The sequence below is a fragment of the Vipera ursinii genome (genome assembly GCF_947247035.1).
Source record: "Vipera ursinii genome assembly, chromosome: 3".
In the NCBI taxonomy this organism is placed as follows: domain Eukaryota; kingdom Metazoa; phylum Chordata; class Lepidosauria; order Squamata; family Viperidae; genus Vipera; species Vipera ursinii.
This window is the reverse complement of record NC_139516.1, coordinates 30,168,112-30,195,687: the sequence shown is the minus strand read 5'-3', so window position 1 is coordinate 30,195,687 and position 27,576 is coordinate 30,168,112. Positions and strand designations below refer to the sequence as shown.

The following is a 27,576-nucleotide window of genomic DNA, read 5'->3' as shown; positions in this document are numbered from 1 at the left end:
AGAAGCCTGAACCAGAGTTCCACTTTTCTCTTCTAATCACAAATATAAATAACTGTTCCTCAAAAGTCATTCTATGTTGAGACCCCAAAGTTGTTTTTCCAAAAAGCAACTGTATTTCTTGGTGTCTTTTTCCTTGACAACTTTTCACTTTTCATCCAAGAAGTTTCTTTGGTTCAGACTGAGAATCTTCATAGACCTTCTGTGATGAGAATATTCTCCCCACGTTCAATGTCATTTCCTGGGTGTTGGGGCAGGGGGGATATATGGCTAAGCATCAAGATGTTAGATGTAGAAACTAAATGTGAGAGCGTTTGGATTCCTCCAAGTCTGACTTGGAAGGTCATCTTGGTTTTAATTCAGCAAATCTGCAGCATTTTCAGTTAATCATAACAAAAGACCGCCTTACATATCAAATGCATGTGATCCACCAAAGCTTATACAGTAATGTAATAAATATGTTAATTTTTAAGATGACACTTCTGCCTGTTTTTCCAGTTGTGCTGCAATTGAGTAACATCCAACTGAAACTGTTCAGGACTGGTTCCAAGAGAAGTATTAATTATAATAAATTGCTATTAATTAAATGAATAAACAATGTCGTTTCTGGGATTATTTCTAGATGAATTCCTGGCAATGTTTTTTTAATAGATGTGTGTGTGTGTGTGTGCGCGTGTTTGTGTGTGTTGTCCATTCTCTGCAGACATCTGCCCTTCACGCCTATTCTATAACACCCTCCGGGATTCGGCTTGATTCTTTCTCCTGGGGAAGCGCGTCTGCTGCCCGAGGGCGGCGGCAAGATCGCCGGGGGCAGCCTAGGGCTGAGACCGGTGCGCCCCTGGCAACGAGGCCGCACTGCAGAAGGGGCGGGATCGCGCGCCTCCCCTTTCAGGAGGTTGTGGGATGAAGTCACCGCTGCGCTGCCACCTTCGGGGATCGGTGTGGCTCAGCTATCTGATCGGGAGCAGCAGGCGGCGGCGGCCGACCGAGGAAGAGGAGGCGCGCGTGGCGGCGTAGGCTGCAGTTGCTTTCGGTGGGCTCCGGAGACGTCCCCTGCCCTCGCGAAGCGGGTTGTATTGTTTTGTTTTTGAATCTAACAACGACCGTGCTGAGGCGCGGTGGTCTCGGTAGTGCCCGGTTCCCGGCCGCGATGCCTTCGGAACGGCCTTTCAAGCAGCGGCGGAGCTTTTGTAAGTCCTGACTGGATTTATTTTTTTTTGCCCGGGGGCGGGGAGGGGGGAAAGTCCTAGCTCTCGGGAGAAGGCCCAGCGGCTGAGGAAGAGGCGAAATGGCTGGTGTCCAGGATCATCTCCCAGCCATCCCCGCCTTCTTGGGAAGAGTTACCGGAGGGCCGAGTCCTGGGAGGCCGGGGTAGTTTGGGGACAGGTGCCCAGCGGTGCCGCCGCCGCCGCTGCAAAATTTGGGCACAGAGGATTCTTGTTTGCTTCTCCATTTTCCCCGGAGATGCTCCATTTCCCCCCCCCTCCTTCCCACACTCCCATCCTGGAGGGTTTGGCGAGCTGGATTGGAGGGAAACGCGGCGGGATTTGAAACGAGGGGATACGGCTGTGTTCGCCTTCTCCAAATTTTATCTTCACCCTGTCACTTCGATGGGAAACCCTCGACCGGCGGGACGTGCCCGATGGGGGATGAGGGGCCTTGTAGTCCTACATTCAGAGGGCACCTCCTTGGAGAAGACCAGTGGAGAGAAGAATCTGCCGCCATTTATTTGTTTGTACCTTTAGACTTCGCTGCTAAGCCAAGAAATGCTTTATTGATTTCTTTATTTAGTCAGATCGAAATGCATTCAGCCGTGCTTTTCATAATAATTATCTCCTAGCTTCGCCGCTTTGTCTTGGTTACATGAATGCGCAAAGCTGCTTTTAGCTCTTGCACTTGCTCCTTGGAGGTGGGAAATGTGGAGCACCCTCTGAATGCCTGCCTAGCTTTGTGCGTGCCAGACCCTGATACAGTAGTATCTTGAAATTCTCTCTTTTCACGATTTATTCTTGGTTAGTTTATCCCTGATTTCCTCAACGCGGGGTTGAGGTGCCGGTCTTACAACCGGACTGGGTCGTGCAAACCGGCCCTTGCTGCAGGTTCAGGCCCTTGGGAGATGACGAGGGAGGAACCCAAAATACTGCCTTAGTTGCTGGTTGCCCAGTCCCGGAAGACCGATTAACTTGGGAGACTCTCAAGTGGCCAGCAGCTCGTTGACTCTTTGTTGAGCTCAGCTCCGACTTTCCTACTGGGAAGCCAGGGAAGCAAGAAAGAAGGCAAAGGTAAGTAGCAGCCGACCAGGACGTCGTGCCCTGCTGGTGATGTAACGCAGGGGTCTTCAAACTTGGCCCTTTTATGACTTGTGGACTTCAACTCCCAGAATTCCTCAGCCAGCAAAGCTGGCTGAGGAATTCTGGGGGTTGAAGTCCACAAGTCATAAAAGGGCCAGTCCACAAGTCATAAAAGGGCCAAGTTTGAAGACCCCTGATGTAACGCCTGCCAATGGGATTCGGGGAACGTCCCTGCGTCTCGGCGATAGGCTCGGAGACCAGAGCTAGAAAATCGGCCCGGCTTGGAAGAAGCCAAATTGGGGGGGGGGGAGGGGCGAGGTAGGCTTTTAGGAAGAAACGGAGGCTGAAGAGACACTTTGCTCCCCTTCTGGTGGAAAATTTTCTTGGGTCCAACACGGCCGGCGTGGCCTTTCCTGCATTATTGGAAATCTAGTTGCGTTTGTGCTCTCAGTACAGTATTCCCACATCTTGTTGCGTCAAGTCTGTGGGACCTTGTTGTAATGATAACTTGGAGGCAGTCTTCACTGTTACTGTTTCCTTTTCGCTGTAAAATAATGTTTTTTTTTTTAAAAAAAAATCAGAAACCCCCTCCCAGCCCCCAAGGATCAGAATAGGCAGAGGAAATTATGTTGTGGAATGTGGGTGCAGTTTGTTATATGGGAGAGTTTTGCCTCTATGCAAAGCTAGAATCCTCAGAGCTATAAAGGAGTTTTTAATCCAACTGCCTTGAAACTCGTTTCAGGCATTGAAAACACATTTTACAGCACTCTTTTACACCCTCTTGAGTATTGGTCATTTTAAACTACAATAGTAATTTACCGTATTTTCCGGCGTATAAGACGACTTTTTAACCCATGAAAATCTCAAAAGTTGGGGGGTTGTCTTATATGCCCAGTTGTCTTATACGCCGGAAAATAGTACATAAATCAATCGAGCACCCCCGTTCTTACAAAGCAACTTCAAGCCTCCTTAGTCCAGTCCCCCCTCCAGCGTGACTCTCCCTTCCCACCCCCAAGAGCCTCTAAGCCCCTTCCCCTCCCCCTTGCAATTGCCAGACCCCGGGAGCGGCAGGAAGCCCCTCGCCCAAGTGGCATCTGAGCATAAGCAGATTGTGCTCGGCCGTGCAGGCTGCCAAAAGGTGGGGACTCGGAGTTCCCGCAGTGGTTGCGGCTTCTGGTGTGCCGTTTGCAGAGTCTGGCCTGGAAGAGCGCGTCGTGTAAACGCAGCTCTTGCGTTTATTCCAAAGGGTGGGTGGAAGGAAAAGCCCCTTTTGGCTCCAGCGTGGCTGCAAGTCGGTGAGCCCGGGAAGCCTTCCCCTCTCACTGTGGAGGGCAGGCTGGCGTCGGGCGGAAGCCGGCAGGGCAGTCCTGCATACGCGTGCGCTCCCCGGCTGCTAAGGAGACCTCGGGGAGCCGTGGCAGGCGCCTCACGCCCTTCCCTCTTGAGGCGGCACCAGCGGAGCCGTCTGGCGTCGGGTGGGAACCGTTAGGGCTTTGCACCATCTGCATCAGACGGGTCTGAATCGGGCTTGTGTCGGACACTTGGCAACTGGCATGTAAGTATTTTCCGGTGTATAAGACGAAAAATCTTGAAAATCTTCTCAAAAGTCGGGGGTCGTCTTATACGCCCACTCATCTTATACGCCGGAAAATACGGTAACTTAGATTTGTATTATTTAGTTTTTATCTGCTGCCACTGACTTGGAGTGACAGTACTTTAAATATGATGCTGACCATCTCTTCTTGGTCTCTCTCTGGACAAGTCCCTGCTCTTTCTTTTCTTGGCAAGATTTCTGAAACAGTTTGTCATTGCCTACATCCTAGAGCATCTCCAACCTTTTGGCTTGCATGGGCTGCACTGAGTCAAGAGGAATTGTCTTGGGCCACAAATAAACTACTGTATATGACATAGTTAATTATTTAAATAACAAACTTTACTTGTTTAGTATTTTTTGTATCTTATGGGACCACATTACTAACTGTCCAGGGCCACATGTGGCCTGTGTGCAGTGGGTTGGACATGCCTATCTTTGAGTTTAGAAAAATTAGAATATCACCTAGCAGACTTTTTGCTTAAGGCAAGACTGGAATTCTAGTGCCTTAACCACTACACCAAATTGGCCTTCATTCTCTTGGTCATAGCTATCTATAATTTCTGATTTGTAAAGAAAGACTGCTAGTAATCCTTAAGAACATAATATAGACCTGGATTCAGAGAATCAGTTTGAGCGATTAAGGCGAAGTGTTTAAGAGCAGGCCTTGTAACTGAATGTGTATACAGCACACATTTAATCTTTCTTGCAGTTGAAACCTCCTCCTCTCTCCAGGCTAAATGATTTTGACTCTTATTTCCAATTCTCTGATTCCGCCCCCCCAAAACATTCTATTTTGGACATTAGGAGGTATGAAAGCTGACCAAAAGGAAATACATTACATGCAATAAGAATGCACACTTGATTGTTTTTTCCCCCTGAGCATAGGATTTATGTAGTAGGGAGGTGAGGTTTTTTTAGAAGTTGCCCCTTAAGGGCCTTATTGAGATAAAGTGGAATGCTGCAAGAGATTACTGATTGTATGTTTTCATCTTTGGGAGATGAGTAGATTTGTGACAGTTTGCAACAATACTTATCTGCTTTGCATCTAATAAAAAGCCAGTGATTAATAAAGAGTTTTCTTGTATTTTGAATTCTAGATTATCACGATGTTTGTGTAGGACAAAGCAGCCATCTGTGTCCTCTACTGCAGGGGTACCCAACCCCCGGTCTGTGGACATGCGCAGGATACAGGCAGCACACAAAACCAGGCCCCTTCCGGTCCGTGGAAAAACCTCTCTCCATGGAACCGGTCCCTGGTGCCCAAAAGATTGGGGACCTCTGCTCTACTGCTATACAGTATTGCTATTTCTGTTTTTGTTCTAACTCTCCTTTGTGACACTTCCAATCCAGCTCAATAAGAGTTTTCACAGCTGATTAATAGGGTTAAGTCTATTGTCTTTTTTTCCCCATTACACTAAACCCCCTTTTTGAAAATCTATTTGTTATTAAAAATTAGTTTGTTATTCATTTAAGTAAGCTTCAGGATTGCAGTGGAAAACCTCCTGAAACTTGGAAAATTAAATGATAATACAACTATTAAAACAAAAGTGTATGTTTATTTCAAGTACCAAACGTAGAGGTATTGTATGATATTAGAAAGGGACGCGGTGGCTCAGTGGGTTAGGACGCTGAGCTTGTCGATCAGATGGTCGGCAGTTTGGCGGGTCGAATCCTGAGTGCGTAACAGAGTGAGCGCCTGTTACTCGTCCCAGCTTCTGCCAACCTAGCAGTTCGAAAGCACATAAAAATGCAAGTAGAAAAATAGGGACCACTATGGTGGGAAGGTAATAGCGTTCCGTGTGCCTTTGGCGTGTAGTCATGCTGGCCACATGACCATGGAGACGTCCTCGGACAAGCGCTGGCTTTCGGCTTTGAAACGGAGATGAGCACCGGCCCCTAGAGTTGGAAACCACTAGCACACATGTGTGGGGGAACCTTTACCTTTATCAGAGGTACAATTTAAACAAGGAGATTTTTAAATTCTGTAGCAGTAGAGAATATTGTGCCTTCTAAATGTTTTGAATTGTGGCTCCTTCCATTCTTCATGGGATTATATTTAAAATAATAAAAAATTCCATTGTAAAGTCTTAAGAAATTTATAATCCTATTAGTTTTTCTGGTTCACTGTCCAGGGAAGAGTATTTTGCATGTACTTCTATTGTTGGAAAAGATGAAGGAATAATAAAACAAAAGATCAAAGGAAGATGAAATGTGTAAAAATTACCAGTTATTGGACATCAGTCATATGGGCACTTTGTCATCTGTATTAGGATAAATACTTTGGTCAGTTTAATTCAATGCAAGATAGTTTAAAGTTTTACAGTGAATTGAGATTAGCCATTGTAATTCATTTCTTCATGCCGTGGTAGAAGTTGCAATACATTGTGTAGAGGGTATAGAGCGCTCTTATGGGTGAATTATAATTGTGTGCCACTGAATTTACATCATTGTAATTGCATTGTTTTGGCATTAAAAGTCCTTTTAATTATTCATTGTATGTATTGTATGAATATACTGAATACTGAATCTTTAGTACTCAAAGTGTCCTTGAGAGGATTATAATTCATGGGAAAGGAGCTTCATTTATTTCATTCCTACTTTACATTCTACCCTGGAAACTACTCAAGACACTAGCTTTTTTTCTTGATATTCAGAAGCTTATCTTCCAAGTTGCCCTAGGTAAATTTTATCATTGCAAATAGGCAGATAAGACTTAGAGCATTTTCAGCCTGAAATGTGTTATGTGGAATATATTGGTATCATTGGCTTTTTGTAGATGGAGAATTTGGGGCAAGGAGGGATGAATGGAGTTGAACTGCTTACCTGATGACATCATTAAATGCAACTGAAAACTGCTTAGGGAAAAGATGCTGCTTGTCTTTTGTTATCTAAGGTCAGGAGCAAAAGAGATACTGCCAATTTGTGACCAGATTCCATTACTGATTGGCGGCAGGGCTGACGTTGAACTCTGATGTAAGCCTTCAATTTTGTATAGAGTTGCCACTCTTGGAATTTAGGTTCTGCATTGCTAAAGGCAAGTCACAGCTGAAAATTCATAGTGGCCAAGGAAATTAGGCAGCATTAAGTAGGACACCACAAAGTATAGTTACTTTGTATTTACTTGGACCAGTTGAAGAAGATTTGATCAATTCTCCCATGTTGCTTTACTCCACATAAGCAATTATGTAATCTCATTCTTGATAAAGCTTTATCAAGAAAGTATACTGTATACCTTGTATACTAATAGCCTACTAACACTGTTAATGCTGTAGTCTGCTAAATGCTGTGTCCCTGTTCATTCATATATTTATATTTATATCCTGCCTTTCATTCAGAAGCTGAAAGCAGCTTATATAGAAAACTCTTATTTTATTAGCATTTCAGAGTCTTGTGACTTTTTAAAAGACAACATATCTATTATTGCATAAGGTTACATATAAGGTTAAATGTGTTGGTTTTTCAGAAGCTTTAAAACTGCCACTGCAAGTGTATGCAACCTTGACATCCTCTAGAACAGGGCTTTTCAACATTTCCCCCCATTGTACCACTTTTAGGATATGGCAACATCCAAGTACCACCAGCAAGGTGTCAAGAACTTGATGACCAAAAAAAAAAGAAAAAGGAAAAAGTGATGAAGTACAGGTAGTCCTCGACTTACAACAGTTCACGTAGTGACTGAAGTTACAATGGCACTGAAAAAAGTGCCCCCCAAGCCACAGCCGAGCAAGACACCTGCCTGCCCACCCGGCAGTGCTCTTCCTCCTGTCCGATGTTTTCATTGTTGTGAGCATTTCTGTTGAGGATTGGCAGTGGGGATGGGGTGGGGATGTATTTGGTTTTTATTTCCCCCCCCCCCCGTCTGCTGGGTGGTTGCAGCAGGTTTTGGTCACTTCTCATAACCCTGGGACACTGTGACCATCATAAATATGAATCAGTTGCCAAGCATCTGAATGTAAATCACAAGACCCTGGAGATGCTGCAACATTCCAGCTGATCGGCGCTTCTTCTGGGCTCAGCAGAAGCGCCAGGATCAGCGCCGAGCTACAGCTAGAGCCTGGCGCTGATCCTGGTGCTTCCACTAAGCCCTGACAGCCCCGAAGAAGCGCTGATCCTGGAGCTTTCACTGAGCCCTGACAGCCCTGCAGCTCCAGCCATCTCGCTCAGGCTTGTGCGGTGCTGCCACCGGTTCAGCTCATTCCCCTCCCCTACTACCACTTTTCTAGGATGGTCGTGTACCACCTGCCAGATGCCAATGTACCACAGGTGGTACCCGTACCACTGGTTGAAAAGCCCTGCTCTAGAATCCAGATACGCAGACTTAAACTGCAGAATTCCCAGCCATGTCATTGCAGGCTGGGAAATATTAATTATCAACATTCTCACATTGTGAGTGCCTAGGTTGGGAGGGACAGTTTTGCTATATAGAGCAGATACACTTAAGGAAATCTGTTTTGCTCTCCTGTTGTGGGCTATCCTCTTTATAACCCTGACCCTTCCACATGCCACGACTGTGAGTGCACCTCAGACAGTTTGTTGTTGTTAACTCTGACTCACCCCAACATTGACAAATACTCTGTATCAAGAGTGAATAACAAATCCAGAGAAAACACGTGCTGTGCCCTGTGCTGATTTTCCTCACCATTTCAGCTTCTACTGCCCTCTATGGAGCAGTGGACCTCCTTCAGGAAACAACAAAACAAAACAGGCTGAGGCTCTTTCTCCCAGCCTTGTTTGCTCGCAGCCACTGCTTGGATGCCACTGGGTGGAGTAGGCAGATGGTGCTTAGTCTGCCTCCAGTTACTCGCCCTGACTGTCCCAGCTCAAAAGCAAAGCAGGATGAAAATAGCTCAAAAGCAGCAGGGGGGTGGGATGTGAGCGCAGGCAGCTGCAACTGTTGAGTGCCTTTCAGCTTATTTTCCATAAATCTTTTTTTTTGCTTCCTCAACTGACTGGCTTTCTGTGTTTTCTGGGAAGAAAGGCAGAGGGAAAGAGGGTCAGCCAGAGAGCTATATAGAGCCACAGTTATGAGCAGGGGGGGAAAGGGGGGAAGATCTTTAAGAAGCTGTAATATTCATTAAAGAAAATGCCTCTGGATCAAGTGTCCTCTGGGCTTCAGCATTTTTCAGGATGCAAAATTTGTAGCACTAGACTAGCCTGAGCAGTAAAAACCTGGCTGTGACATAACTGAATGTTTACAAAACACTTGAAAAACACTTTTACCTGCCCTTAGGAGCACTGCATTTAAAACTTGTTGACAGTGAGTTTCTAGAAAGAATTGCCATTTTTTAAAAAGTTCCTTTTAGTGTTTTGTATCATAGCTTTCATCAGTTACTTTTTAAACTCAATCAGCTACGGTTTTTTCATATTTTTGTGATTTTTTTAAAATACATAAATAAGATTTATTTATTTAAATGTAGTCTGGCTTAGTTTGAGGGTGGGGCATTGGGCAGATTTTCATTCTTCTTGTACTTCAGAAATATTGCTGACATTTGTTTTTGATGCCTAGAAGAGAGTCCCCAGGGTGGCATCTTTCCTTTTTGTAATGTCACATGGCAACCACTGTTGTTGCTGCTGTTGTCTGTGAAATGCGTTAGATTAGAAAACTTCAAATGAAAACATTTCCTTGAAGGAACACAACAGTGCACACTTGATCCCCAAAATAAAAAAAATGAAGCAAAAGATACCATCCTTCCTCCTTCTTTCTTTCTTTCTTTCTTTCTTTCTTTCTTTCTTTCTTTCTTTCTTTCTTTCTTTCTTTCTTTCCTTTTTCTCTTTCTCTCTCTCTTTCCCTCCCTCTCCCTCTGTCCCCCTTTCTTCCTTCTTTTGGCTTCCAAATTGGTCAGTCACAATGATTTACAAAAGTCTGGATGCAACAGTACTGTATATGCATTGCTGTATCCAGGATTACAGATCAAGTAAATATTATAGGAAAAATGTGGGAAGCCTGAAGAATTTTCAAAACTCAAGGTCTAGGGGTCTTTATGGCTAGATTAGCACAATACACTGAACTAAACTAACATCAATCATTCAGCATGTTGTGGGGACCTACTGTAGATGTTGCCTTACCTCGTTATAAGATCACAATAATCTTGCTTGTGAATTCAGGTTTAGCTTGTACAATAATTTAGGTTTAGCTTGTGTAACAAGCTTTGGGGCATTCTAGTACTATCTATTTATAAAATATTTCAGAAGACATCTGACATTCTGATTTGTCATTAAATTAGCCCTTCACAAATGCAGTCAATCTTAATGTATGTTAACTTTCTAATACAATTCAGCCTGATACCTCCACATGTTTCTTCCCTTTGACTTGCTTTTACAAAGCAAGTTTAGCATTTGTAAGCATTCTCCTACAAAATATACCTGACCTTCAAGAATGTGCCAATTTTCCTCTTGAAACCAGGTGTTAGGTGGTACATTCTCTAAGTCAGCGATGTCAAACTCAATTTCACTGAGGGCCGCATCAGCATTGCGGTTGCCCTCAGGGGGCCGGGTGGGCGTGGCCAGGGTGGGCGTGGCCTACTGGGTGGGCGTGGCTAGAGTGCGTATGGCCTACTGGGTGGGCGTGGCCAGCTCTACATCGTTCGCATGAAGGGTGCCTATGGGGGCCCGGGCAGGAGTGGGACAGATCTGAGGGTCTCTGGCAGAAGGAGGGTCTCTGGGCCAGGGCCAAGGCAGTGGGGGCCGTTCCCTCACTGTTTCCAGGATAGCTTCGCGGGCCTCATGAAACCACTTCGCGGGCCGGATCCGGCCCCTGGGCCTTGTGTTTGACATGTCTGCAAGTCATCCCATGGTGGGGTCACTTTGGATTTTATTACTTTTTATTTACTAGGGTACACTAGGAAATAAAGCCCTAACAAATATATGACTCAGTTATGTCAAGTACTTACTTATATGTGCATATGCACTATTGAACTTATAGAAACTATGTACAGAACAATGGTTGTACCACATTCCCCTTTCCAGATCTTCAGTTGTGGGCATAGCTGGATATCTGCACAGCATTTCCTTATCCATTATGTTTATATCTACACACCAATTCTCTTTCAGAACTTTTATACAATCAATTTGCAGAGATTTTAGGAGAGAACACAGGTTTCCAAGATATCCTACCCCTAACCTGGTGTTATCTTGGCTTACTAACAGGACACTGTGTTCCTTTAGGAACTGTGAGCATCAGATAAAATTATCTACTCTCCGCTTTTTTCCTGATGGCTAGCTGGGGGTTGAGAACCTGAGATAGCTCTGTTCTTGCTAGTAGTTGTTGACATTTCAATTTCTCTTCTCCCCTTGAACATGTGAGCAAATTGGAGGCTGACATTGCTTGTCTCATGATAAGTGATCATGAAACTAGAGCTTTCCAAATGCCTTTGACTAGAGTACTTCTTGGAAACCACAAATGTTATGACAAAAAGAACTTCATCAGCAAAATCTCAAAATCTCTGTTTTCACCTATATTTTTGTATAAGTCTACATAGTAGTGAGCTAAAGCTACTTAAAAGCAAACTGAGTAAGCCTGGGAATAAAATGAGATTTGGACTTAATTTTCTTAACAGAAATATGCTCTCCCTGTTAGCCAGTAGTAAACTCCAGTCTTGAGGCTACATAATCAGATTTAATAAATCACAACCTCATTCTCAAATGTAAACATGTTGGCTTCATTGCAGGATGGTCTTTATACATCAATAAATTAACTAATAAATAGTCTTTTCTGTTTTTTGTTGGTCAAAGAATCTGTGAATCTTGATAGGATGAAAACAGTTTTTATCATTTGATCTTTCCAAAATGAAGGATTTATAAACATTTTATTACTACTTATTGCTTTGGGAAGTCCTTATTGTTAGTGTCAAGAGTCAAATTACAGATTTGACAGCTCTCTAACATATTATCTCACAATATAAGGTTGTAGAAAGGCTTCCATAATTGTCTCTTTTTTCTTGATTTCCATTTGTTTAAAAAAAGAAAAAATTGCTAAGGAAAAGTTTATGAAACTTAAATCTGCAATTATTGTTTACAACTTCAGTTCACTAATAATACAGTAAAAGTATTCCCCCCTCTCTCTTATATCTATCTATCTATCTATCTATCTATCTATCTATCTATCTATCTATCTATCTATCTATCTATCTAATCATCTATCATAACTAACAGAGTGCTATTGTTCTTATACTTTATAATAAACATTAGAGAACCCATATGATGGTCAGAGGTAAATATATTTCTAGTAGACATGTTAGAAATGAGTGATTTGATTCTGGAACATGACTAGCCACTTCCTGTTCTGGGTAATACAGATGAGTAAAGGCAGAAGCCAATTCTTAGAATGTGTAGAATGGGCTGTTCTAGGTGAAGACACTCCCAGAATCAGATTAGGCCCATGTCTGTCTTTTAGGCAGCTTCCAAGCAATGACTCATAAATTCCAAAGGCTCTTTGGAAGCATCTGAGGCAATCAGTTGCACGTAAAGGTGGTAAATAGCTAATTTAATATTAATATTTACAGACAGGATATCAACTTTTAAGTCATACTACATTAGATGCCAGAAATGTGTGCTTCTAGGAATTCCTTGTTCTGTTTTCTAATTGTTGATTGGGAGCCGTCAAGAGTTTGATCAAAGATGGGCAACTATATAAACATTTTAAATAAACAAACTGTAGAGTCCTTGATACTCTCTGGGCTTGGTTGTTTTCTTGCAAATGTTTCATTACCAAAGAAGGCAACATCAGACTTGTTTGTCATCAAATACACTGCATTTCTTTCCCTGTATCATGTGAAATGAGCAACCTACCTGGTTACTTAGAATATTTCTTTCAATGAAATATTTGCAATCTGGATGTTACTGTAATATTCATATTGCATTTGTGCTAATTAGCACATACGTGCTAGTTACTCCTTCCCCATGTTAACATCTTTTTAAAAATCGGCATCCTTCTCTGGTACCAAAATATAAGTTTCACAAGAAACTCTGAAGCCAGTTCTAACTTTGTTCTTCAATAAGCTTTAGAATAATTTTCAATTTACAATAATTCATATTGTGGAAAAAAGGAAGATCCAGCATTTAATACTTGCACAAACTGAATAACTTGGCTAGCCTTCAGTTAAGTGCTTGAATGTATTTAAGATTCCAAATTTATTTTAATCTCACTACTTTGGCTATAAATATTGTGCTGGCTAATGGCATCTCACCCAGCCCCCCCCCCCATTTTTTTAAAGATAGCTTCTTGCAAAAATATTCTATTCATGTGATCCTTTGGGAGTAAACAAGCCACCTACAAGTCCTTAACATTGGCTTGTCGATCATGAGTTAAGGTGATGGTATTGTGTTTTGCTTCCTGGAAATGAAACTGTTCTTGCATGTGAACAAGTGGAACAGTATCTTGACACTGAGCAAAGTTAATAAGTTATCTTCACTGCTGTTAATAATGAAATTTCATGTAAACATAGCTTTGAGCTCTGCTTTCTATCAGCTCTCCCAGAGAATGAGGTAACAAGAGTCCCTGATAGTCCCTGATAGTTTCTGTTTTGTTAGCATTCGCCTTTCTGTACTTCCCAGGCCTCTGCCTAGTTTACAGTATTGTATTTTTAGACCTTGTCAGTCAGGTGCTATCGTCTTAGTAGAATCTTACTTATTACCTCTAAAAACTAGCTTAACCAGAAATATGTTTTGCAACGAAATAGAAAATAGAAGTCATTTTTACTGTATAGTTCATTGACAATGACATTTCTCGTCCTGGTTCAGGGGGCTCAGATCACATATGAAATATACACAAATATATATGCGATTTAGGAATTTTAACAAATGGGCTTCAAGAGCTGGAAACGAGTTTGGTCAAAATAAGTTAGCGTTCCTGTTTTGCAGAATTAGGCTGCATAATCCTTAAAATACATAATCTGAAACTAAAATTATTGCTGCTCAAGTAAATATCTGGACAGAAGGCAGTCCCTAATTCAATTTACATTGCACAATGTCAGATGCTTCAAGAACAGGTGGGCATTATTGCAGAATTTTATTTCTATCTTTCTTGGTAGATTATAAAAGGTATTGGGTACATTGTATATAAGGTACAAATCGAGTGGCGTAGTGGCCTAGTGGTGAAGACACTTGCCCTCCCACTTGTGAGATTGAGAGTTTAATCCTAGGTAGTTGCAGAAGTTTCTCTCCCAGGGCACAATGAAAAAACATTTGTTGTGAACTCTGCATAGGTGTTAGGAAGGGCATCTGGCTAGTAAACACTCAGTTCCATCTAGTCTCCCTGACTGCCCAGAATTAAGGAATTACAGGGTCATAAAAAGGGAGTTGTTTTTTTATTGTGAGGTGCAAATGGGGAGGGAATAATAAATTCACATCCTTGGTGAACAGTTTAAGAGGGCCTGTATTCAGATGGCTTAAATAATTGATCAATGCTGTTATGGGAATACTAAATATTCTTTATAAATATTACTATATTTGGATTGGTATGATTCATGATTTTTCTAGTTAAAAAAACTGCTTAGTTTCACTACTCCCTCTTCCATATTTTTTCTGAAGGTTTACAGAACTGTTCAATATACAGAAGGCTAGAAAATTATTTCAATTTCTTAAAATCAATTATGCTTTACTTCCACAGCGGATCGTTGTAAAGAGGTACAACAGATTCGAGAACAGCATCCAAACAAAATTCCAGTAAGTAAAGAAGATTATCTATGCTTTTAAATCAATTTATATAAATCCATGAAACATAATAGGTATCTTGTAGGTCATATGCCAGGATCATGAAACATTTCCGTTTTTCCCACGCTGAACAGTTGATTGTATATATTGCTAAGTTTAGGGAGTAGTTTTATAAATGTTAATTTCTTTTTAACTGAGACTTTGTGCAAACCTGTTCAATCAGAGTCACAGTACAATTGAATTCAGGATTTGGGGGTCAGAAGGTGGTTACCCCTGCACGTCGCTGAAATATCTTGTAGTGATTGGGATGGTGTCAAGCTATGACATTTGTCTCCTCTTACCAAGGCATATCTCATGCCAAGTTAAGAATGAAAAGGAAGATGTTGCTTTTGGCCAGTCTCCTAATGGGAGTAAGAGGTTTAGGCCAACTTTACTAACTCCTGTAATAAATCAACTCTTGTGATGATACGGAGAAAAAAGCGAAGCTACCATCTGTTTTATTACATGAGATGAACAGAAATGTTTGGCTCTCATAAGCCTCATCATATTTAATTTTTCTTTTGAGTACATCCCTCCAAAAATTTTCTTTGGGACTGACATTTTTATTCCATTATTATTCATATGTGAATATTCCATTGCTATAATAATAATTGATTATGTGAACGGAAATATAGTGTTTTGCTTATTACATTATGTTAATATATAAACATACTGGAAAGCACTAGATCTGCATAATAGAGGCCACGATTATCCTCTTTTTTTCCCTTTTTTTCTTTATTGTTCTTAGGTAATCGAATAATTTAAGCTCCTCTTTCTTTTTTGCTAGTCATACCCCAAAAGGCAGAAAATTTCACAGGCAGCTTCTGCATTTTTTATTAATCAACAATTCAATTACGGGAATATTAATCAAAAACTTGGTCATATCAATATTGCACAGATATCATGTAGAATGTGAGTCAATATAAGCATCCCAGACTCATTTCTGGGCAAAAAGGGAAAAAGAAATTAATTTAAAGAGATTGTCATCGGGATATTTAATTTTAATGCTATGCCTTAGTTTAAAATTGATGATGAAATTCTCTGTATCAATTACACATTGAATACAGCATTTGTGTTTCAGCCAATATATTACATAGGTGGGCCTTCGTTAATAGTACAAATCTTTCCCAAAAAAATTGCTCGGGAATATACAGTAGCTCTTCTCTCAAATGGTTCAAATAATTCCCCCTCTTCTCTTCCCCCCCCCCCCAGCTCTCACATACTTCAGAAGCTGTTTCTGGCTGTCTTTGAAGTGCAGAGCTAAAAGGCTGTTCATGCTCTTGCATGCACAGTAGAGATAGCTGAGAGCAGTTTCTGAAACAGCTGTGCCCGCTTAAAAAAAGATGCGCCTGCTTTAACAATTCGAAAAGAGATGCTGTTCAATCTGGAAGCCATATTGCAAAAGATTTGTCAGCCCTACTGGACAAGTGGTAACTGGTTCATAAATTATTATAGAAGTATGCTTATTTACTTACTTACTTACTTACTTACTTACTTATCTTTTTATTTATTTATTCTCACCTTTATTATCTTTTATAAATAACCCATAGCTGCAAACACACCTAATAACCCCTTCCTCCTCCTATTTTCCCCACAACAACAAGTGAACTGGGCTGAGAGAGAGTAACTGTCCCAAAGTTTTATTGTAAGCTGCTTTTAGTGTACCATGGGCAGTTAATACAGTGGTACTCAGTACCCGTCGGTAATTCATTCTGGAAGAGACGACGAATACTAAAACTGACGAGTACCAAGAAAACTGTATGACCTACCATGTGACCCACTGTTTTGGCCAGAAGAAATAGTGAGTTACGAGGCAGCCAATGTTTCAAGTTTCAAGTTTTATTTGATTTCTATACCGCCCTTCTCCCAAGGGACTCAGGGCGGTTCACAGGGCATATATAAATAACAATACAAAAGTTAAAAGGAAATTAAACCAGTGCCCAGTTAAAACAACAATAATAAAATACTAAAAAACACCAATTTAAAAACCCATATTCCCCCATCAGGCCAGACCAGCTAATTCAAATAAGTGGGTCTTCAGCCCGCGGCGGAAGGTTCGGAGGTCTGATGCCATCCGGAGCTCAACCGGCAGTTGGTTCCATAATGCCGGAGCGCCCACAGAGAAGGCCCTCCCCCTGGGGGCCACCAGTCGGCATTCCCTGACCGGAGGCACCCTGAGGAGGCCCTCTCTGTGGGCACGTACTGGGCGGAGGGAAGTTGACGCCGGCAGCAGGTGGTCCCCGAGGTAACCCGGACCCATGCCATGTAAGGACTTAAAGATCATAACTAGGACCTTGAACCTCACCCGGAAGACAACTGGTAGCCAATGCAGCTCGCGGAGCAAAGGTGTAACATGGGAGTACCGGGAAACTCCCAGGACAACTCTCGCGGCCGCATTCTGTACCAGTTGGAGCCTCCGAGTGGTCTTCAAGGGAAGCCCCATGTAGAGAGCATTACAGTAGTCAAGGCGAGAGGTCACGAGCGCATGAGTGACCGTACACAGAGCATCCCGGTCCAGATAGGGCCGCAACTGGCGCACCAGGCGAACCTGGGTGAAAGCCCCCCTAGTCACGGCCACTATATGATCTTCCAGAGTAAGCCGTGAATCTAGGAAGACTCCCAAGTTGCGAGCCCTATCCACGGGGGGTAAAAGCTCACCCCCCATAGAAAGAGATGGAACATTTTGAATGTCCCGGGATGCCGGAATGTACAGCCACTCAGTCTTGTCAGGGTTGAGTTGAAGTCTGTTCCTCCCCATCCAGACCCGAACCGCCTCCAGGCAACGGGACCTCACAGCGAGGGCATCACTGGGGTGGTTTGGGGTCGAAAAGAAAAGTTGGGTTGTCAGCAAGTTCTTCCTTGAACATTGACTACCAGAAGAGAAATGAGTGGCTAGGACAAGATTTGTGCTTCAAAATTCATTAAATACCGAAGTTGATGAGCTTTGAAGCAGTTGAGTGCCAAGATATGACTGTACCAGTTAGGAAAAATAAAATAAATAAACAACATGATTTATGTTTGGGCTGAATTACAGATAATGGTCCACATATCAGGCATTAGAGTTTACTGATTTAGCACGCAGTTTAACTGTTTTGAAATAGTTTTAATGTTTTACCTCTTTAAGTGATTTAAAACACATTAAGGAATCATAGGCTTTTCAAACATGTCTCTCTCACTGTAACCCTTAGCATTCCTATCAGTCTCTCCATGCAAGATGAATAGGAAAAGCTACATTTATACCTTTGTTAAAACTTGAATTGCTCTGTCTGAATGCATCTCTGGAGCATCTACTTCACTACTTTACAACCAGCTGATAGAGCCAGCTTTATCCAATTTCTTTTCTTCCAGTTTAGATGAAGAATACAGCATAGGCAATGGTGGGGGAGAGACAAGCAAGAGGGCAAGGAGGGGGAAATGACTTGCACAATGATACAATCATCTGATACTAAGAAGCTGACTTCCATGCAAAAAAGCAATGAAAATTTCTGGAAAACAAAATAGGTTAAGGGCCTCTAGTAATATTTGTAGGATTTTAGATCCTGATTCAAGAGCAGATATACTGGAGTTAAACATTTCTGAGAGAATTCAGGATGAGATTCTTTTCAGCAGCTGATCTATCACTTGTTTGCTGTCTTAAGTTCTGTCCAGGTGTCAGATGTCATACTGTCAATTTACATGTGAATCAGATGTAAAAAAAAACTTGGGGGGAAAATAGGTGAAAGTTTTTCCTGCTTCTGTTTAAAATATTAGTCAAATTGTGCCATTTTTATTAGTAGTGGTAGAAGTAATAGTAAACAAACTTCCATCCTGGAGAAGGGAAAGGTGAACTGTTGGTATAATTCTAGTCCAGCTTTCTTGCGAGCAAATAGACTAAAGATTGGGAATTCATTTTTAAGATTTTCTGGATGCTAAACTTGATCTCAAATTCACAGTTCCAGAGGAGGTGACACCAAAGCTTCTGCTGTACTTTAAAATAATCTTCTTTAATGCCTGAAGTGATTCAGCACTATCATTTCTCTCTCCAAAACTATTTTCTCCTTCTCTATATTAATTTTAGTTTCTCCACTTGCCAATTGCTTTGTTCCTGCAGTGTCTCATGACCTAAATATATGTTGGTGGATGGTTGATTTTAGAAGAATTATAGACATCTTATACTGCCTAAACTGAGCAATGGGGCATAGGAGAGAAAGATATTTTAAAACATCATAAATTCAAAGTATGTCTTTTGCAGGCCTTTAAAGTCATTCACATAGTTTTTAGTTTTCTAATTGCTTGAAAGAAATATATCTACTTTAAGTATAAAAAAGGAATAAAAATAACTGTTCTTATTCAGTTTTGCACATTTCTAAGGTGGACAATTCACAAACATCAAAATACAAACACAGAGGACTGAAGGTTAACCCTGTTGAGTCAAGTTGGTTAAAAAGCTGTAGCTGCTTTCTGGCTACAAGTCACATATGCATAAAACTCAGTGGATCCTTTTTTTGGCCCTATGAATTGTTCCTATGTATTTTTTCTGTTTTGGACCATAGAGGGCAAAGGATTGTGTCTCACACTCTCATACTTTGGTTCTAGTTCAGAGTACATATTCCGTGGTTTCTTTTGAGAAAAGAGCAACATCATGCAGCAATATGCTGCTGCTGCTGTTCTACTACTACTGCTACTGCTACTACTACTACTACTACTACTACTACTACTACTACTACTACTAATAATAATAATAATAATAATAATAATAAAGTTGGAAGAGACCTTGGAGGTCTTCTAGTCCAATCCCCTGCTCAGGCAGGAAACCCTATACCATTTCAGACAAATGGTTGTCCAATCTCTTCTTAAAAACTTGCAGTGTTGGAGCATTCAAAACTTCTGGAGATAAGTTGTTCCACTGATTAATTGTTCTAGCTCCCTCTGTTAATGCAGCCTAGCACTGTCTTGGCTTTTTTGGCATCTTCAGCACACTGCTGGCTCATATTTAAGTGACTGTCCACTAGGATTCCGAGATCTCTCTCACAGTTATTACTATTGAGCAAGGTACCACCTATACTATACCTGTGCATCTGGTTTTTCTTCCCTAAATGTAGAACCTTACCTTTTTCATCATTGAATTTCCCCAATGCTCCAGGATCTTTGAAAGATATAGTTCAGAGGTTCTGAGATCATGTCTGCCAGTTCCTTCAGAACCTTGGGGTGTAAGCCATCTGGTTCTCATGATTTGAACTCGTCTAGGATGGACAGGTGCTCACTTATCATTTTCTTGCCTATTTTAACTTGCATTCCTAATCTCTGTCTTACAGTACAGTTTTTGATAGGTTGTAATGTTTATTCCTTTTGTGTAAAGATGGATGCAAAGAACGAGTTAAGCAGTTGTGTTTTCTCCCTGTTGCTTGTCACCTTCTTGCCACTTTCTCCTATTAATGGACCAATCATTTCCTTCACTTTTTTGTGTTTTTACATGTTGAAAGCAGCTTTTGTTGTTGTTTGTGACTTTTGTCACAAGCCTTAGTTCGTTATGAGCTTTAGCTTTCCTCACTTTATCTGTGCAGGCTCGGGCTATGTGCTGATATTCTACCTTAATTATGTGCCCCTCATTCCACTTTCTATACTTATCCTTTTTTGTCTTTCAATTTATCAGAGAGTTCTTTATGCAACCATGCTGGTTTCTTTTGAGAGCTGTTATTTTTCTTCTTCATTGGTATTGTGCTAGACTGGACTTTTATAATCTCACTTTTCAGTTTCCCAAACTTCTTGGGTTGTTTTCCCCTTGAGGAGTCTCATCCATGGAATTCTTCCCAAGCTTTCTTTAAGTTTATTGAAATTAGTTCTCTCGAAGTCTAAGACTCTACTTTAACTTTGTTCTATTGCTTGTGCTTACATAATATTGAATTCCAATACTGCATGATCAGTCCCCTCCAAGGTTCCTGTAGCTTCAACACCTTCTATCATTTCATCTCTGTTAGTGAGAATTAAGTCCAATATGGCTGATCCCCTAGTTCCCTTAACTACTTTTTGGGAGACAAAGTTGTCTGCTAGGTTTGTCCGGAACATGTTTGATCTTCCACTTGGTGCAGTTTGTTTCTCAGTTGATGTCAGAGTAAAGTCCCCCATTACTATTGTGATGTGCTTCCTACATACTTTATTTAACTGACTAGCAAAAAGTTCATTTATTTCCTCTGTTTGGTTGGGTGGCTATAGTATATACCTATGACAATGTTACCCCCACCTTTTATATTGACCCAAATGCATTCAAGACAGTTTTCCATCATTGCTGTGCTCTATTTCTGCAGAGATGTAGTTATTTCTTATATATAGTGCAACTCCACCTCCTCTTTTATTTGGTCTGTTTCTTTTAAATAATTTAAATCCCTGTAGTTCAGGCATGTCAAACTCGCAATGTCATGTGACATTACACGATGTATTGGGACTTTTCCCCCATTGCTGGCAATGGGGTGGGTGTGGTTTCGGCATGACACATCTGGCCCGCAGGCAGTTTGACATGCCTGCTCTAGTTGTATATTCCATTTGTGGGTTACATCCCACCAAGTTTCCGTAATGACAACAATATCATATCTGCCCTCATTGACTTGAATTTCTAATTCACCCTGTTTATTCTTCATGCTCTGTGCATTGGTATATAGACATTTAAATTCTTTTTGACTGACCCTATGTTTACTTTCTACATAACTTATTTTGTGCCTGAGTTCCCCTACTTTCTTACCACCTGTTTGGTTAGTGCATGGTTCGGTACACTCTATCAAAAGCTTTATTTTCCTTAATAGCAAGGTTGATATTCTTACCCACAATTTTGACACCTATGTATTGTTGAATAGACCCACACCTAATATTGTGTTTAGACATGCTAAGCCATCATTCATGGACTTCAAAACACAGCTAGTTTTGCACATCACTATGTTAAGCCAGAATTAAGCAAGTCACACTATGTCTGCATACTTTGAAATCAGTGTTGACTCTTAGCAATTGCCTGGACTAGTCCTTGTAGTTTTATTGGCAAGACTTCAGAAGTGGTTTGCCATTGCCTCCTTACTATGGTTAAGAGTGAATGAGTGGTCCAAGACCACCAGCTGGTTTTTTGCCTAAGGATGGACTAAAACTCACACTCTCCCAATTTCTAGCATGATGCTTTAACTACTACACCAAAGTAACCAAGGCAGTGGAAAAGATCAATATATATTTCTATATGAAAAACTGAATACCAAATAATTGATTCTATCTCACATCCTAGTAAAATAATGCTCAAAGTTTTGAAATCCAGGCTTCATGAGGGAGGGTGTTAAGGTTGTATATTGTCTCCCTATTCTTTTAATTTATATGCAGAATATATTATGAGAAATCTTATTTAAGAATAAATAAAAATTGAAGTCAAAGTTGCTAAAGTTTCAACAACTTCAAATATGCTGATGACCTCAGCTGAGAGCTAGAAATTAGGAAGATTTAAGAAAAGTTGATAATAAAAAGGTAAAAGGTTTCCTGTCCAGCTGTGTCTGACTGTTTCTTGGGTGATGGAGCCAGTCTTGTCTGAAAACAATTCCCACGGTCATGTGGTCAGCATGGCTATATGTAAAGGGGCACAGAACGCTGTTACCTTCCCACCAAAGTGTTACCTAATAATTTATTTGTATTTGCAATGCTTTTGAACTGCTAGGTCACAGGTCTGCAACCCGCGGCTCCGAAGCCGCATGCGGCTCTTTCAGCCGTCTCCTGCAGCTCCCAGTCTTCTGCCATGTGCAGTCCAAAAAAAAAAAAAGTGGGACTAAAAAAGTTCAACCAATCAATTCAAATATGCAGGGTAGGTGCATATCTCGCCTTGGCTCCACTCTTCAGTCAAACTCTGTTCTGCGCATGTGCGCATGTACGTGCCTGCGCACATATTTTTTGCGGCTCCCAGTTTTTCCTTTTGTGAGGGAACTGGTTCCGACTGCTCTTTCACTGTTTTAGGTTGCTGACCCCTGTGCTAGGTGGACAGAGCAAGTAACAGGAGTTCACCCCATTACACGGCACTTGGATCTCAAACATGGACTTTCAGCTTTCCAGCTGACAAGCTCAGCCTCTTTAACCGCCAAGCCATCACTCCAAAAGCAGTTTTCTTGCCAATATTAAAACTAAATCCCCTCTAAAATTATCTTGTCATTAGGCTGGCAGGTCAGTGCAGACAAATGAAGATGGAATTAGTAGCAGATCCTATTTCTTCCCAGGCAAAAAAATACACAGCAATGGTGATTGTACAATAGCCACTGGGCCAAAGAGAGATCTGCTTCTTAGACGGAAAGTGACATCTAGACAAAATATTAACATGTCACATCACACTAACAACAGCACATATTGTCAACGCCATTGTTTTCCCAGTTTTGATATATAGCTGTGAAAATGTGAACAAATAAAAATTAATGCCTCTGATATGCGATATTGAAAATACCTTAGATTGCACAAATAAATAATTCAATATTAGATGAAGTAAAACTATATTGCTCAATGAAAGCATTAATATTGAAGCTAAAGCTTAATCCTTTTGGATACGTAATGGCAAGGCAAGTGTCACTGGAGATAAGGGTCAGCTCAAAAGCTGACAGAGGGGTGGCTAGATGCTATCACTGACAGCTCAAGCATAAGTTTACAACAACTCAAAGAAACAATTAAGAGTAATCTATGCACCCAAAGCACCCCATACAGCCCCAATACAGGATAGTGATAGTGTCTCCTTTGTATGATAATGGAGAACGTCAAAACAAATGATAGTCCTCTTTGATATTGCACAGAATTAAGCAACTGTTTGTATATTTCATACAGCACATAGTTCCCTTTTTCTTTTGAAATAAAGAGTGCAACTACAAGCATTGTAGATCTTTGGTGATCTGATTAAGAACTGGCAGGTAAGTACTCCATTCAACAAGTGCTAATAGTCGGTTTCTTTGATAAGTAGGTAAGCAGAGTTAACATATATAGATTACAACAACAGACAGAAAGAGTTGTGAAAACAGCAGGATTAGCAAACAACTTAGCTGGTAAGATATAGAAAAGGAATATAAGCAGACATAGCAAAACAAAAAAAGACAATCATTCTATATTTGTTTTTTCCATAGTGAAAGGAAAACAAAACAATATGAAGAACTAGGATATCAGTGGGAAAGTAAGGCTTAAGCTTGGCTTTCCACCATGAGTGCTATTGAACATGTATCTGTCATTCCAAAGTGAGAAAGTCCTTTCTATGTTTGTATCTTATTCCATGTGTTACTGTCATGGAATACAGTTTCTGCCCCCTAATACCATGTAGCTGGAATTCTTCTTTGAAAAAGAACCCCTAAATGCAAGCAGTTTACATAATTAGGACCTCTGAATAGCCATTAAGATTACACAGAACTTCTCTGGGTGAGCATCTGCTTTTCACGTAGGGATTCTTCAGCCATCTATTTTCAAAGGTAAAGTTTGTTTAATGATCATATGCTGTCAGGTGTGTCAGGAAGTCACACTTTTAAGTAAGAAAAGAGAACATGCAGTTGCTTATTGCATAATTTTAATTGGGTCTTAAATATCTTTTTCTACCCAAGAAAACAGATTTCCGGGGTTTAGTTTTATTTAGATCATCACGGAGGTTTTTCTTTTTATGATCACACAATAAGGAAGTAGTAATAACAATAAGGCAAAATTATAATGATATACAGATAAACAAATAAACCTCCAAATGACGGCAGCCACACTCTAAAAAAATGCAAATGACCAGTTGTCTGCAAGGAATAGAAATCCTGCCATTCCCCACCATCCAGTCAGAGCTGAAGAAGCTTTTGGGATGAGAAGCAAAACATCTTCAAAGAAAAACAAGAAAATCCAGTTGCCTCCTGAAAAAGCACCTTTGGGACAGTCATGATCTGGATGACTGAGAATCTCCATAGACAATTATAATGATATGGTTTTGAGTTTGGCATTCTTTTTGAATAATCACTTTTCATAGTATATCATCTGTCTATCGTGTTCAATCATGATATTCAATCACTCGAGAAATTTGGTATACTATGAAAATTGATTATTTTATACTAATTTATACTAATGTAACAGTGATTCCCGGCTTTCCTTTTAACAGACTGCACATCATTATTAAAGAAAGCTTTTACAAACTTGATGCTTTAATCAGCTCAGTGATACAGCACCTGCACCTCCTTCAAAGCGCCTCTTGGGACCCTTAGATTTTTTTTTTAAATGTAAACTATCAAAATGTTTCAAATATCATGAGACCACTGGATTTTGCTTATTTTGTTTTCTCATTTGAAATTTAATTAGATTTTGAGTGGTAACTCCAACATCTCACAACATAATTTGGAAGAAATCCGTAAAAAAGGACCCAATTCTCTGTCTTAATTGTCTGGATCCTAATGCTCAGCAATAATGTTTAGTGCCTTAAAAGGATTGTCTTTTTGATTTTCCTGGGCAAGAAAGAATCTGACAGCACCAAATTTCTTCCTCACTAGGTCATTATTGAGAGATACAAAGGGGAGAAGCAGCTACCTGTTCTGGATAAGACCAAATTTCTAGTTCCTGATCATGTCAATATGAGTGAATTGGTAAAAATAATCCGGTAAGTGAAATACTTCAAAGCAACTATGATTTGCTTGTGAATATCAAACGACCAAGGAGCATTTTTCCTATTGAGTGGAATTGTGCCGACAATTTGTTTGCTTATGGCAGGGTTGGCAACTTTTAAGACTTGTGGACTTCAACTCCCAGAATTCCTCAGCCGGCCAAGTCTTAAAATTGCCACGTTTGGAGACCCCTGGTCTATGGTATGAAAGCAACTTCTCTTTCATTGTAGAGCGTCTTGCCTTTTAACCATCTCGTCATTCACCCAGAAGAAAGGAAACCTGCTCAAGTCATGGAAAGGTTTGGGGACAGAAGTTTAGAGCGCCAAGGATTAGAATGACTAAGAGTGTTCCCAAATGCACAGGCTGGTTTACCATAATTTGAAGTCAGCGAAGTAATATACATTCTCAGTTACAGATGGGAAGCCTCCATAATCCTTTGCCTGCTGCTGCATAGGTATATGGGTAGTTGTTTGGAAGGTATCACCCACCCAAGCCAACTCCAGTTGGTCCCCAAGAAATATTACAGGGATTATAATGGCAGTTCTGCCTTCCATGAAGATGGGTAATAGACTTGAAGATTAGATAATCCTGTATTGAGGATGCAGATTGGCACTAGCTCTTAGCTGTATTTTGACTAATTCACTGGCCTACAGTTACCAAGATGCAGTTATCAAATCAGAAGAGTACTAAATTTCCGCCTCTTCCCTAAAACTGCACTTTCTTGAGAATTAAGAGTTCATAGCTCCACAGTCATTATTTGGCTTAGCTCTCGATGCAACTGTGCAAACCACACAGAAAGACACTTTGGAGGCCATCCAAGATGATTAATGTGTGCAGCAGACACACATTACGAGTAAAGCAAGGCAGCTGATATTTTGCAAGGCTTCCATTATGTGTGATAGAAATTTGAGTGCTTGAAACTGTCAGTGTCCAACCTCACCAATGCCACTCCCCCCGCCAAATCTCTGGGAATGGCAGTCCAATACATTCTGAAGGTAGCATGATTTGGAAATCAATTGCAAATAAGCATTCTGTCTTCAGGATGTGTTGGACTGCAATTCCCATTTAAACACCTTAAGATGCTCTTGTTACCATTAATACTGGCCTGCTGTGTAGCCTACATTATGCAAAAAAATTTTTTGAAGCAAATTAGAAAAAGAAAACTGCAGGGCAGATTTATTAAAAGGATGATAGAACATGTAATAAAATAGTACTGAAACTCCTATTAGGTTTTAGACATTTTTGGTATTGGTGCCCTGTATCTTGTTCATTTATTTAACTAGAATTAGCTGTGCATGCTTTATTATGCTCCTATTTTGACTCAGGCTCAATAATTATCTTCTGCACTGCCTCAGGCGCCGGCTACAGCTGAATCCTACCCAGGCTTTCTTCCTATTGGTGAACCAGCACAGCATGGTGAGCGTTTCTACCCCAATCTCTGAGATCTATGAGCAAGAGAAGGATGAAGATGGCTTCCTCTACATGGTCTATGCCTCACAGGAAACCTTTGGGTATTGAGTGTCACCACCAGAGGACTAATTCCAAACTGTCGCAGCAACATCTCTGCCTCCCCACTGCTCCCCACCTTGGCAAACCCTATGCAGAGAGAAGCTTTTGGTCCAGGAGCAACCTGGAAGCGACTGTTCCTCCAATTTCATAGCACATCAGACCAAGATAATTCAGTGTGTAGGTGCGTGAGACCCATAAATCTTTGTTTGCATTGCCTCTATCTTTTACGATTTCTATACGTTGTCTCCCATCTTGTTCACGCCGGTGTGTTTGCAGATGTATGCACTCTCTTTCATATTATGTCTTCTTACTCCAATGCCAAATTGATGGAGCCCCTGGCAGTCTGGCAAATAAACTGTTTTCCTCACTTACTAAAGCAAGGAATGTATTTGTTTGCTATTAAAGGGCAGAAAATCATAAAACAAAAATAAATTACTATAACTTTTATTGAGGTTTTATTGCAGTTTTTCCGTTATTGATTCTTGGTGCTACACAATAGATGTAGGCATCTTTTCCAGTATTTTCCCCAAACTATATCTTCTAAGTTTATTACCTTTAAGCACGAGGGGGATTAGAATTTGCTTGTATGATATAGCCTTTTTTTAAAAAAAAACATGCCTTTTTGCACTTTAAATTGTTGTAAAAGTGAGGATGAAAGTAGCTTAATTTTCACAAAGGTGTCGTGTTCTGCGCTGTTTCTGACAATGTTTCTCTTGGCCTTTTAAAAAATTTATTTTTCAAAAGCCAGTCTTTTTTCCTTTTTTGCTCTTAATGCATGAATGGATTTTTTTTAAAATCTATTTTTGATCCCATTGTGGCAAACAGGCCATTTGTCTCAAGGAATGTACTGATTTATATTGCTACTTTACCTGGTTATTTTATAAAAATATGATACCAAAAAGTGTATATG

At 40.7% G+C, this 27,576-nt stretch overlaps 2 protein-coding genes across 2 annotated transcripts in view; one reads left to right on the top strand and one right to left on the bottom strand.

Annotated features, from left to right (window-relative positions):
• The window catches only part of PIGU (phosphatidylinositol glycan anchor biosynthesis class U), a gene marked incomplete at its 5' end in the record, with an annotated part of 662,778 nt that overhangs the window by 606,220 nt on the left and 28,982 nt on the right, over positions 1–27,576 (bottom strand). The gene's annotated exons all lie outside the window — the stretch shown is intronic.
• MAP1LC3A (microtubule associated protein 1 light chain 3 alpha) lies at positions 881–27,576 on the top strand. The gene is made up of 4 exons (XM_083358251.1): positions 881–1,187; positions 14,489–14,544; positions 25,047–25,153; positions 26,513–27,576. Exons 1-4 carry the CDS (start codon positions 1,148–1,150, stop codon positions 26,673–26,675), a joined length of 366 nt encoding a protein of 121 aa, XP_083214377.1. The 5' UTR covers positions 881–1,147; the 3' UTR covers positions 26,676–27,576.

Coding starts and splice junctions, on each gene's coding strand:
- MAP1LC3A (XM_083358251.1), top strand. CDS start 1,148: ATGCCTTCGGAACGGCCTTTCAAGCAGCGGCGGAGCTTTT. Junction 1,188..14,488: donor CAAGCAGCGGCGGAGCTTTT/GTAAGTCCTGAC, acceptor TTACTTCCACAG/CGGATCGTTGTAAAGAGGTA. Junction 25,154..26,512: donor GAATTGGTAAAAATAATCCG/GTAAGTGAAATA, acceptor GCACTGCCTCAG/GCGCCGGCTACAGCTGAATC.